The following is a 13,217-nucleotide window of genomic DNA, read 5'->3' on the forward strand; positions in this document are numbered from 1 at the left end:
TCTTAAGGTTTTGGTTACAAAGAATTTGCATGCTTTTGAATATTCCTGCACTGGTATCTTGTGCCAGCATCCCACAACATTAAGCTCAGGTATGAAAGCTTAGTCCAATTATAATTAGCTATGTAGCAACATGCACTATGTAATGTGTAAGCTTAACTCTACCATGCCAGCAAGTAATGTGTCCAAATGATATCACACTCTTAGCTGAACAGATTCGAGCAGATTAAATTACTATCTCATCTATTACTGGTTAGTGAAAGATAACAGGAGATGAAGCAGCAACCTCAGGAACTATCCACTACCAGTTTGGAAGTTGATATACTTGCGCTGAACGCATGAACACATCTGATACCTGATACCTTGAAATGCATGAACGCATCTGATACCTTCGCTTAGCTGAGTTTATGTACACATGTATATACATACAATTTACAATACACGCACAAACTTTAACAAGCATGCTAGCTAATAATTTATATCTCAGTGGGTCAATGTCCATATCACTTTGCTAACTCAGGTAGACAGTCTCAAAGACAGTTGCACTACAAGTTATATTATATATAAGTGTGGAATCTATGTGTAAAATCTAATTGTGTGGTATCTTTGATATCATATTATTCCACATTTGCTGAAGTCAGCTACACCATTGATATGCTGAAGTTCCTGTACACAATTATCGAGACAATTATGCAGTCCAACTGTCAGCAGTTGCAAGAGATGTCTAAATAATGATATAGCTAAAATGTACACAACTTGCATGGACATGGCAAACATGATGATTTTAGACATAGCTATTATTTGATGCATACAGTACTATAATACAGCTATACATGTGCGGCATGAAAATCTAGGGCAAAGTAGTAGTTAATAATAGTATAATTAAGCTTTGCCAACTCTAGTGTGAGATTTACTGAGCTTATGTGCGCATGCAGGGCTATTTGATTTGATTGAATGCTTTAGCTACAGTGACTAGCACTGAAGTAGTTTGCTATGTCACTATCTTGGTTGCTCAGTACAAATGAAGTATGTACAACTAAAGATCTAGGCATTTTTTCATCACTACTGAGATCACTACAAGGAGAGCTAGCTCTTAGTCATGATTACTTACTATGTGAGGTAACTGTATAGATGCATTGGGAACAGTTCCATTAGCTGTAGGCTAACTTGCTACGTGTCAGCGGGCAAAGCCGCCAATTTAACTAGGCTAATTAGCCACATATACTAAGCTCTATTGCTGGTAGTATGCAGTATTGCAATAGCTAAAGAGTAGCCCCTTCAGTAGACTCGTACCTCGACTCATACCAGGCACAGAATACGGCTCCACAGCACTACAACATAGTATTTCAAATCTTAACTGAAATCTTAAAATCTTGTAAAATCTTTTCAAATCTCAGTCAAAATCTTGAATCTTTCTTAAGATTTCTCAAATCTCAAATCTAAGTACTGCGTTACGGACCCCTCGCTCGCGAGAAAGTTAATTAACTTGTCAGACAGCTATCAACTTCAGAGGAGGTTGGACACGATATAAGCGCTACAAAAAATAATCCCTTTAATTGCATAGTTTGCATACCAAAATGGCGCAGTACGCCTACGTCGATGTACTCGCGAAGGGGAACTCGTTTCAATACGTTGTTCCCAACTTTCCTGTATATAAACCTGTTTTAAGGGAAATCAAATTATGTTGGGAGGATCAGGATGATGGTACTGTACACTACTTCGACGGTTTTGCTCACGACACTGATTTGTTGGATCACCCTCTCCCTGCAGTGGCCCGGCTCCCTGTTAGCTTTGATAACGCCTTCTTAATAGACGTACGCGATTGTGGCTGTAATTGCGTATGTTTATGATTGTGTATGTATGTGAGAACGCCACATGTGCAGCTTAACTTGAACTGAATGTTGTATTACAATATTCAAATAGCTTAATAGTTGAAATTAATAAAAATTTGTTCAGTTTATTGTTTGTTTTTTTTTAATTTCACAGGAAGAAGATTTTAGTAAAGCTGTTGATCTGTCTCAATACACATTGTTCTGTGATAATAAGATTTTCGTGATGTGGAATTGGGAGTGGTTTGATTTTGATCGCGAAGAACCCAGTGATGAAGGGTCAGATATTGTTGTCGAGGATCAAGGATTAGACTCTCTCAGTGATGAAGAGGATCTCACTAATTCCTTTATTACCCATTCAGTGGTGTTCAAGTGCATAGGGGCAACAAAAGAACATCGTTACCAAGAGTTACTGGGATTGGCCAAGCAGAAGTTAAAGGATGGTCACACAGTTCCTGTTAAGCTTCAAAAGGAGCCCAGCAATAATATTGATTCCCGTTCCATTGCATTTATGTGCAAGGTTGATAAGGATTGGGAACGGATTGGATATGTTGTGTCAGAAGCTCTTCCTGATGTGCACCACGCTATGGATCACAATAAAATTCTTAAGATATACTTTGATTGGATTAGATTCAAACTGTATAAAACTCCAGGCTTGTATGCTGGAATTATTATTACAAAAAATGGAACATGGTCCCGAGTTGTTGTACAATGTAGTAGTGCTAGTCAATAATTGTAATTATTTCTGAGTTATTTCTTATGAATTGAATATGAATGCTCATCTGTTAATTGATAAACCGTGCCAGGTGGTGGTGGTAGCTTGACTGGTAAATTGTGAAAGGAGGTTCTGATTGAAGTAGATTTACGGACAGAAAGTGTAACTCTATTGTTAGATCCGAGCAATTCATACTGAGGTATACGCTTTGGCTTGGAACTTTTGTTTCCTTTCGTATCAAAATCAGGCATTTCTCCCTCATAAAAACGACTTCGAGATGACGTGTAGTAATAAAAAGGCAATTCTGGATCAAGCCTTTTAGCAAACTCATGTACAACTCTTCTCCAGCCAAATTGAACCTGCATGATAAAGCATGAGTTAGTGTATAAGATGCAATGCTATTCACCTCTTTCAGTGTGAAATCTTTTCCCACACTATCCCGCAAAACACTAAAGAAACACTCCACGTCATCGGTTGTACTTGCCCTGGGGTGCTCGGGTGGTTCATTGTTAGCAGCAAGGTATTTACACCTCCACTCACGAGATTCAATGTTAGCAGCAAGTGCAATTATTGTCTCCCTACTGAACCCTCTCACACCCGCAATGCTTCTAAACACCAGAAATACATTGTCATAAACATACCAAGCTGCATGTAATATACCTGTTAACTTCCAGTAAACTAAAATCTCTTAGTTTCTCTTCTTTGTGCCAAGGCATTAAATCATCAAGCAGGTAATTCAGAAAATCGTTGTTAAATTCACTACGTTGTACCCTTGTAAGCCTCCTTTCATCACAGGCACGTCTCCAGTTACAGACAATCCTAAGATGTTGGGCCTCTGCATTGTATTCCTTCTCCTCCATCCATTTCACTAAAGACTTGCTAAACAGTCTCTCTACGTCCTCTACAGATTGTTTACGGACACCTGATAGAGCTGTGTAAGTCAGCCCAGCAGACGAGTCATGTAAAGCTTCCTGAAACCTTTCTAACTCTATGTCAGCATGTCCTCCGGTTCTAAGACTGTGTCCAATGCGCTACATGGATTTAAAAATATATGCATTATCTCAATAACAAAAGCTGGCTGCTCATTATAAAGCATATAAATTTCTCAGCCAAACACTAACCCTAAGGAGCTATTATTGACAATCCTATACATAGGTGCTTTAGCACATTAGAAATTGTGGAACTATCACGTACCTTCAATATGTGAGCTTCATCCTCTCGTTCACAAAACTGAAGTCCCGTGATTGGATGTACTTCCGGAACATACAAATAATCTTTGAAAGGAATTCCTTTGGAGTGCCACAGATCTATTTGGTGCTTATATTCCAACTGGGCCAAAATGGATCTCAACTTGTCTACTTGCGTCTCATCTTTACCTGCAACAGTAAATACCATTTCAAGCATATAGATTTTAAGATGTACATACCTTGTATCCAGGTATGAACATTATAGCCTGTAGGCACGGTCTTTAACCTGAGTCGCTCAATTACATCATCTTGTTTTGCACCTGCCGTAATCCACCCATGAATTTGATTGAGTAGGTCTGTATGCACAGCATCATTATGAACACGTGCTGTAACAACTCCGTCAGCATTACCTAATTGTAAAATCAACATACAAAGATATACTAAATAATTGAATTAAATTTAGCTTACACAATGGACTCAACATTCCAATCATTGTCTGTAGCCCTGTACGCGAATACTTTCTTCTGGCATCACTAAGGACTTGAAACACAGACAATGGACGAGTATTCCCTTTACTCCGTAGAGAATTCCACTCGCCATCTGTAGTGAATCCTAATAAATTTAAAATAAGTGGCATGAAGAAATACCCACACTGTAGTTCACCTGCCACCTTCATCTTCCTCTTAGTCATTTCTTCAATAATCCTGTTGGAGAGCTCACGAACTTTTAAATCAGACAAGCCCTTGTATGGTATACACTGAACTGGTATCGCATATGGTTTTGTTCTTCGCATCTCTTGGCTAATCATGAAAACCAAAATATGGGTTGCTGCAGTACGTTGGTGGCGTGTTATTCCTTTAATAAAGGAACGTAACTTCTTCCGAATATCTGTCAAGAGTCTAGGAATGTTTTCTTGCTCCCAAAAGCACTGACCAGCTTCCAATCTGCTATACAATAAATTAACTTCTGTATGCAAGGATCTTCCCATTTCATTTAAGTCCCCAAGTTCCTTTATCTTCCAGCTCAAGTTGATGAGGTCTTTTTCAATGTACTTATTGGACTGCAACTTCTCTGAGTAAGTATCATTTGACTGCTTCAATTCTAAAACAATCCATTTAGTTCACTATGCATGTATAAATGTAGTGTATGTATACCTGAATAAATGAAGTCCAAGTCCTTCACTAAATCTTGCAAGGTGCGATCTAGATCTTCCCCAGCTCTATCCTTTTGTAGACCAACCTTATCGGCCTCCTCCAATCGTTGCTTATAACCCTTAAACTGCTGCTGCAAACAGCCATCATTTAGATCAACATCACCACTCCACTGTTGCTTCACAGATTCTTTAAGGCCTTTGGTGATGTCACACCCATCAGCTTTTAGCCACCACCATGCCTCAGGGCTCGACCTGGCAGCTTCATCAAGAACAGAAATCTATAATGTTGGGATGAGAGATGATAAACAATGTTAAGAAAAATTACCTGGATTTGTGAATTCAAATGTATGTTACTTGATTCGATGTCACGGCGCATTGTTCTATCCGACAGGGCTGGAATGTTGACTAATGCCTACAGCATAATAATTTTTAATTTGTGCAATCAAATCCAGCTCTTTACTTTCATAGTGCTTTGACTATGTGAGTTGTTTTCTGCCTCTTCTGATGATTGTCCAGAAAACACTACACTCCACATGGGCCCCCGGAGTAATTTTGTCCACTTCTGTCCAAATTGGCAGTACATGCTTTGCTGCCATGACCGGTAATCAGGAGGACAAGATATCTGGGTGTGAAAAGAGATTAACAGCCTTATTTCCTTACAGAAAATTACCTCTCGTAGGTCATCGCAAGCAAAAAAGCTGGCAGCATACTCAACTAAGCCCATAGGCATACGTTTCATGGGAAATTTCGAGTCGGTGTTATCTTCCCTTAGTGTCCCCATTCCTTTAGCTAAGTTGTACAAAACGTTTGTACATTTATTTAGCCTTAACTGTAACATGGCATTTGCTGAATGGCACAGGAAATCATCAGGAACTTGCAGGTCATGACAAGATAACAGATATGAAGAGAAAAGCCCAGAGAGTGTTTGTAGTTGAGTATCCTCTGGTAGGCTGCTAAACAGATCAGCAAATGTGGGTGGATTTTCATTTCCTGTATCAGGTGCAGGTGAATTTTGTGCACTACGCATGGGCTCATTCACAGGTGTCACACGTGCAGTAGAATCCTGTCCACAAAAGTCGGCCTCTGCCTCTTTTGGCGTCTTGTACTTTTTGGATAAGCCTCCAACTACTTGGAATCGGCAAGCTTGTGCTAAAAAGTAACTGTACTTAAAATTTTAACACGGCTAATATATACTTACCAGTTCTGCACGTGCTCAGGCCTGATCTAGCTTGCACAAATTCACTGGCACTTCCCCAGAAATCTTCACGCTTGTGAGCTGGCCATGCATTACCTTCACAATGAAACAGCACAAAATCAGTCAGTGCTCTTAATTCGGAATCAGTCCATCTCTCCTTTGGTTTAGGATTATGAATATGATTCGACCTGTTTCTAAAGGTTTGTGATAAAACACGTGGCGACAAACTGTTCCTATTCTGGTCCTGCTGTCTAAGAGGAATCCGCTTTGGCTCTCTATGAGGTGTTTGCAGCGTTGGGGAACTTCTTGCACGCTTCTGAGTAGAATTTTCCGGAGTACATGCTCTCGCGCAATCCTGACCATCCATTACATTCCCGCGCTGCTTTCTCACGTGATACACTTAAGTTGAACGAGGAATTTACTACTTTAAAGGGTGGGGTAGATTGTTCGAACGGAGAAGAAATTGATTGCATTTTCGAGTGGTGTACTTAGAAACTTCATTAGAAGCTCGATTGCTTTTTACATTGAAACAGATGCGCTCACGTGTGCCGTGTCCAGCCTCCTCTGTATCAACTTCGTGTACTACCAGCTTCAATTACCTTCTAGTGTCTCAAGTGTAACTCTCCATGGCATAAATAGTTCATCTCTTAATGAACGGGTTGGTTTCTTGGAGCTGTTTTGTTTATGACGAATTGTAATGCAAACGCAACGAATTCTATTGCAAAACCGACTAATCAACTGCAAAACCGACGAATTCAATTGCTAATACCATACCTGTTTCACTGCCCGTACAAAAGTCTCAATAGTAGCAGTGAAATTTATCCCGTATTTCACTGACAGCAGTGAAAAAGTTGTAATTGCAATTTCATTGGCTAGAATTTATGTTAACAATGTAGCGCCAATTAGTGTCGAAGCGTGTTTAGTACATAGTGACAAATTGCGTACATAGCAAAGCTAATGCAGCATATGCAGCGAGTATGGTATTAACTGGGAATAGCATGGGTAGCAGTGAAATTTGGGATAAATACCACTCTTGTTGTATTGGAAATGGTAAATTTCACTCGGCTTCGCCTCGTGAAATTTATCCCCATTTCCAATACAACACTCGTGATATTTATCCCAAATTTCACTGCTACCCATGCTATTACTAGTACAAACGGGACGAATTCAATTGCAATACCGACGAATTCAATTGCAAACGGGACGAATTCAATCGCAAAGGCGACAAATTCAATTGCAAAAACCTGTAAGCAATGCATACTCAATGTGCATTTATTTTACAGATAATTTCACACTAAAATTGTTGCCAAATGCAATCTCAGAGCATCTAAATTTCAAAAATTTCCTGGAGGAGCATGCCCCCCTAGCGTATGCATGCATCACATGCATGCTTTGCACACTCACCCATGCCGGTGTATATGTCCACCTTCTAAAGTGGAAACCCCCTTTATAAATTCCTAGATCCGCCATTGAAACAGCAACCTTTAGGCTCCCTCCTTGTGTTTTCATCTAAACCAAACTTCATTATGGTCAATAAACTACAAGCCACGACCAATTTGGACTGTCCAGACAATGGAGGTTCCCAGATAATAGAGGTCTGGATAAGGGAGGTTCCACACGTGTTGCTGCATAGTCTGGTCAGCATGACCATGTTGCTTACACAATATTGGTTAGACAATATGGTACCCACAATTAGTTTTACTTTTAATGCTATAAGCAATCCAATTTTGTAATCTGATATTAGCACTATTACTTATCTCTTAATTCTCAATAATATTATATCTGACTCTGTGAGAGAGTGCTTGGATGGTTTCCACTAACATATCATGGTGACAGTATGCAGAGATGCTATACATGATGGAGAGAAGTGCTGTAACAAAGCCCAAAGAAACTCACACAATTAATGTTGTCAACTGCTGCATAATGGCAAAGAGAGCTTTGTATGGTCGGTGAACTGTGGAATACGGTTTATGAATAGGTCATGGACATGCATTTTTATCACAAAAAAGATTTTTGTTGGAGATCAGTGAAACAAAATCAATAATTATGAATATCTTGAGGTTATTGTGACAACAATTTGGATCACAGTTTCAAGATTATTAATCAGTATGGTTGGATGGTAAGACAATGTTCTCATTAGTAACTATACAGTAGTACCAACCTACCTACCTACCAGTAGTAACTATACCAGGTCTGGCTATGCCTCTGCTTATGATATTGAGAAGTCCTACAGTTTAATTAATACAAGGGAATGAAAGTATTGAAGATTATGGGAATTTACACAAATCTGGGGAATTGTTTAAGCCACATAAGTACACATTTGTTATGATTCAAGAAACAGATTATTTCTATTAATATTAATTTTTGTCAAATGACAAGAGTTCCACAGAAAGCTGGGCCTGCAAATGTATTTCCCACAAGATATTCCATCCAATGGCTTCAAGACATGTATTATAGTGTTTGGAGAACAAGTGCATTACGTACTTGCATATTATACTGTGTTTACGCCACATACTATTATTATGATTATGATTAAAGTACCTGGTAAAGGCAGAGCCTGTATACCAGAAGGCCTTATAAAGGCCTAAGATGTTTATATTAATTGTACTAAGTACGTATGTTTGAAAAGTAGGAGAAAGAAGAAAAAATCCATGACTGGACCTGGGCAGCCTCGAACCTGCAGCCATCCGTACTGTAGCTATAGTATAGATAATAACTTTAGCCATACACATTTGCTGTACTTAAGTACTATAGTTTCCATCATATGCAAAACAAAGAAAACCGTGAAGATGAAATGGCATGCATCTGCGTCAGGGCCGTAGGCAGACCTTTAGGTTGGTAGGTTCTTTTGAAGAAAAAGTGGACCTTTTAGTGTGACGCTGAGGGTGTGCGAAGCACACAAAACTAGTGGGGTCTGGGGGCATGCTCCCCCAGGAAATTAAAAAAAAATTCATGCTGAAAGACTGAATTTGAGCCACTAAAATAACACAATTATTTACTAATTCTGCACCATAATTATGCATATGGTGTGATATGGTGTGCGAAGCACACCCAGCATGCGAAGCATGCTAAAACTAGGGGGGTCTGGGGGCATGCCCCCCCAGGAAATTTTTTAAGGAATACATGCTAAAAGACTGAATTTGGTGACATTTCAGCCACTAAAATAGCACGATTTTTACTGATGTGTCAATTCTGTACCATATGCATTGCAACAAGGGACTATGTAGTTATACACATAATATTATAATGATAAAGAATTTGTACACTATAAAAGTGTTAATTGTTATCGCTATTAAACTGTAAGTGGTTTAAAAAAATGTTACAAGTGCCAAATCATAATAATAATTATGTGAATTTCAGGGCAGTGAATCCAGCTCGAGTCTACGTGGATGTTGTGTGGCAAAAGTATCTACTACACTGTCAAGATCTATTGGAGTGTCATAGTGTATATGCATTAATGCCAAATGGGAGAGCCGATCTTTTCCCATTAATGCCCTTAGAAAATTATTTAAACACCTCAATCCACTTGCACTCCTCCCACATTCGCAGGATGTTACTGGAATGGTACAAGCAATCTGTAAAAGTACAAATATGTTGGGAAACATATCCTTGTCACACTCCTTTAGTGCTTCTCCAGCTGATGATGGTCTTTCTCTGGTTTTCTTACCAGTATAGCGATTTTTCCAACGCTTAAGTTCCATTTGGAATAGTTCTGGGGATGGAAGATCTGCACTGTATTTGGAAACAGCTGTTTCAAGGTTAATATTCTTTCTGCAAAGAATAGATGGCACAAGCCCTAACAGCATAATAGCAGTAACAGATGAATCACAGAACTGCTGGTCCAAGAAAGAAATTATGTGGTCCAGCAGTGGTATTGCTACATTCCTTTGAAAGTATTCACAAGGATTATCTGCTGCAGCATTGCTACAATGCTTCTGCCTAGAGGCAATGCGTGGCATTTGAATGGTGCAATCTACTTTTTCTGCAACTCTTTTGCTGTGTTCAAATATCTTAGCAAACCCAGAGTCAACATTTTTCCGCTCAAGGCTGTAAGTTTTGGTAATCTCTAATTTCTTCATGAGCTTCAATAATATCAAGTGTACGTTTCTGTAGCTTTACTGTGATACCAGCTAAGTGTGAGAGATATTGGTAAGTTGTAAGAAAGACTACAATAAATTCAAAGCTGATGATTCCTGCTAGCAGTTGTTGTGCATCACTACGGCTTGTTGTACCCCAATCTGAATAGGTGGTGCCATACTTTTCCATGTGCCGTTTGTATCCGATCAGCTCCAAAGCCTCAGTAATGAACACATATGCCTGATAGGAGTGTTGATAAGCACTCTGCCGTTCTGCCCATCTGGTCCTGCAAACATCCAACAAGGGTTTTCTTCTTGTCTCATCAACCACATTTTGCCTTATAATGAGTTCTAAAACACCCATTCGCTTTGGACTGTACAGAAAAAACTTACTGCAGCTTTGCATCCAATCGAGAACATTGCGTACTTGTGGTAATTTACAACTTTTGCTGATAACTAAATTAAGACAATGGCCATCACAATGTACATACGTAGCTAATGGGGCTGCCTGCTTAATACGTGCTTGGACACCTACCGAATCTGAAGCCATGTTGCTAGCACCATCATACCCCTGACCACGCATGTTTGATGCTGGAATTTGGTTCTTACTTAAGAAGCCTAATATGACTGCAGAAATTGCCTCACCTGTTATTCTTACTAAGGGCAGAAATGCCAAAAATTCTTCCCTGATTGTATTCTACTTATGATCAAAAAATCTGACACATAAAGCTAGGTACTCCACATTGTGGGATGTTACCTCATCTGCCAGAATAGCATAAAATGGAGATGCATTGACATCATCTACTATGCCTTGGAATATTTGCTCACCTATAACCTCAATCAAATCATTCTGACTTTGAGGAGAGATGTATGTTGCATTTCTCATTGCAGGAGTTTCCAGATGTTTCCTTAATATATCATCATTTGTAGCTAGCAATTTTAGTAGAGCAAGAAAATTTCCTGGATTACCTGGTGTTTCAGGTTTCTCTGCATCTCCTCGCAAGGCTATGCACTGTTTGCCACAACACAGCACAGCGCTAGCCAAAGATTTCAGAATGCTATGGTTGCGTTCGATATTTGCAGCTTTGCGAGCATCTACCTGAGATGTGATGGAGACATCCGGATGCTCAACATTATATTTGAAGCTATCAGCCAGTTCCATGCACTTTTGATGATACAAAGAATTTTCATGCTCCTTAGCCTTTTCACTTTTTTTGTTCCACGCATGGAATGGCTTGTTAACAAAGCTTCCTTTGGACAAATCAGTGCAGAAAATGGCACATATGATGCAGAATACTCCATCAACCTGCTCACTGTACACCATCCAAGGATGCAGTGAAAGCCATGCAGGTTTGAAACTGCGATTGCAACCACCAACATGCTGTGTTGGAAATGCATGGTCCTTGTGTGGAATTTTATGGTTTGTAAGCAATTCATACTTTTCAGCCACCGTCAGCGAGTGCACTGCAGCAGAAAAATCAGCAGGTGACGTAGCCTTAGAAAAGATTATGCCAATGTCCATTTGGACAAGGCTTGGTGTTTTGCTAGGTTGTGGCACATCAGTTGCTTTCACCATTTGAGACTCAGAAGCTGATGATGATGCAGGGGTAAGTAGTGATGGTGGAGTATGGCTACTGGTAATATCTTCAACCGGATTTAAAATGACTTCCGTTCCTATAATAGATTAGAAGAATGATTTATTGTGAGCCATCAGTTTCATACTATGTATTACGTACTCATACTATACATTACACTGTATTTCTACTATACATGGTATACTGAGTTGATAATTTAATGACAATTAAAATTATTAGCACAATCTATTGTTTATATGTTGTGCATTGAATTACAGCATCCTGGAGTAATCAGTAACTGACAGTCTGTTGTATAGTAGATAACTGACAGGCACAAGCCACGCCACGTTTGCATGAGCACAGTAGAATCATTTTACACTCAAAACCGGGTAATTTAATACTTGCATTTACGAGAATTAGAATGACATTATGTTTATCTACTATCTATTCACTATAGCAAGCTAGCTATATAGCTAGCTAGCTATATTACCAGAAGGTAAGGAGGGAGTAGAGCTGGTCAAAACATCTTCAGCGGAATCGTCGTCAGAATTACTATCAATTGCAATCACATCTTCTTCAAATACCTTTCGCAAAAAGTTTATCTAGTCGCTGACAGGAAGAAGCTGACCGCTTCCTCTCACGCTCTTTCTGTTTCGCACGTCCCATCACCGTTGTTTACATAAGGTGTTAAATCACGTGTATAATGTAAAACCACAATCGATTGTTATCAGCTTTAGCGATTTGGGGATTAAGTACGTGGACTTTTAAGGAATCGATTCCAGTTTGCTGTAGACTTATATGGATTTGGAATTGTGGACCTTTTTACCGAAATTGTGGACCTTTTTCCCAAGAGGGCGGTTCATCTGAACCTACCGAACCCCCCTTGGCTACGGGCCTGTGCGTATATATTATACTAGTACATTACAAGCTCACAATATAAGCTAAATCTAATAATGGTCATGCAGTCTAGCACTGTGTCATGCTGCACAACGTATATTTGTACTTACATGATTTTACACACATGCAACCATTTAGAGTCTTTGGTTAAATCATAGTAGCTACACTTGTACATGACATCAAAAGCTATCATCAATTATTAAATTAGATCAGCTGGAGAATGGAACACTGATTTACTGTACCTACGTACCTACGTACAGTTAGTTATTTGCATAAATAAATAAAACCATCATTTGAGATGATACATTGCAAATACATACCTTGGACACATGTGACTATATGAGCAAAACACATGGTACAGATGGCAAGCTAGGTAACTTAAAAAACAAACCCAGGTAATTTAACATGTAAACATACATAAGAAAGACCAAAACTCCACACACAGATACAATCACGTGCAAAGGATTATTTGAGATATGTAAGTTGATTGCTCTTCTAGCAACTGCGCTTAAACTGCCATTTTTAAAAATCCTGGGCATGGCTACCTGTGCATGTTTCCTGTTCATTAGGTAATAATAAATGCACTACCTGACC

The 13,217-nt window shown here is 39.2% G+C and overlaps 4 protein-coding genes across 7 annotated transcripts in view; 1 reads left to right on the plus strand and 3 right to left on the minus strand.

The window, feature by feature from the left end:
- Positions 1–13,217, minus strand: part of LOC136267820 (uncharacterized) — a 40,185-nt gene that overhangs the window by 10,833 nt on the left and 16,135 nt on the right. The window contains exon 1 of one of the 3 annotated variants that reach the window (XM_066063001.1): positions 7,481–7,700. The exons of the other annotated variants lie outside the window; for them this stretch is intronic. The gene's annotated coding sequence lies outside the window, so the exon portion shown is untranslated. Of the gene's footprint in view, positions 1–7,480; positions 7,701–13,217 lie in introns of those variants that run through there. 3 annotated transcript variants of the gene reach the window in all.
- Positions 1,525–2,605, plus strand: LOC136267823 (uncharacterized). The gene is made up of 2 exons (XM_066063005.1): positions 1,525–1,811; positions 1,984–2,605. Exons 1-2 carry the CDS (start codon positions 1,575–1,577, stop codon positions 2,557–2,559), a joined length of 813 nt encoding a protein of 270 aa, XP_065919077.1. The 5' UTR covers positions 1,525–1,574; the 3' UTR covers positions 2,560–2,605.
- LOC136267821 (uncharacterized) lies at positions 2,469–6,667 on the minus strand. 2 transcript variants are annotated; one of them, XM_066063003.1, is made up of 12 exons: positions 6,080–6,665; positions 5,552–6,030; positions 5,342–5,503; positions 5,207–5,293; positions 4,883–5,159; positions 4,392–4,829; positions 4,197–4,340; positions 3,968–4,138; positions 3,736–3,917; positions 3,202–3,572; positions 2,948–3,149; positions 2,469–2,900 (listed from the first exon to the last, which is right to left on the minus strand). In XM_066063003.1, the coding sequence occupies exons 1-12, from the start codon at positions 6,441–6,443 to the stop codon at positions 2,577–2,579; spliced, it is 3,201 nt and encodes a 1,066-aa protein (XP_065919075.1). In that variant the 5' UTR covers positions 6,444–6,665; the 3' UTR covers positions 2,469–2,576. The 2 variants fall into 2 exon arrangements, with proteins under 2 accessions (XP_065919075.1, XP_065919074.1); XM_066063002.1 differs by having other exon boundaries at positions 5,342–6,030; positions 6,080–6,667.
- On the minus strand, positions 9,109–10,332 carry LOC136266878 (52 kDa repressor of the inhibitor of the protein kinase-like). The gene has a single exon (XM_066061902.1). The coding sequence runs from the start codon at positions 10,153–10,155 to the stop codon at positions 9,433–9,435; it is 723 nt and encodes a 240-aa protein (XP_065917974.1). The 5' UTR covers positions 10,156–10,332; the 3' UTR covers positions 9,109–9,432.

Source organism: Dysidea avara, chromosome 9, assembly GCF_963678975.1.
Source record: "Dysidea avara chromosome 9, odDysAvar1.4, whole genome shotgun sequence".
NCBI lineage: Eukaryota > Metazoa > Porifera > Demospongiae > Dictyoceratida > Dysideidae > Dysidea > Dysidea avara.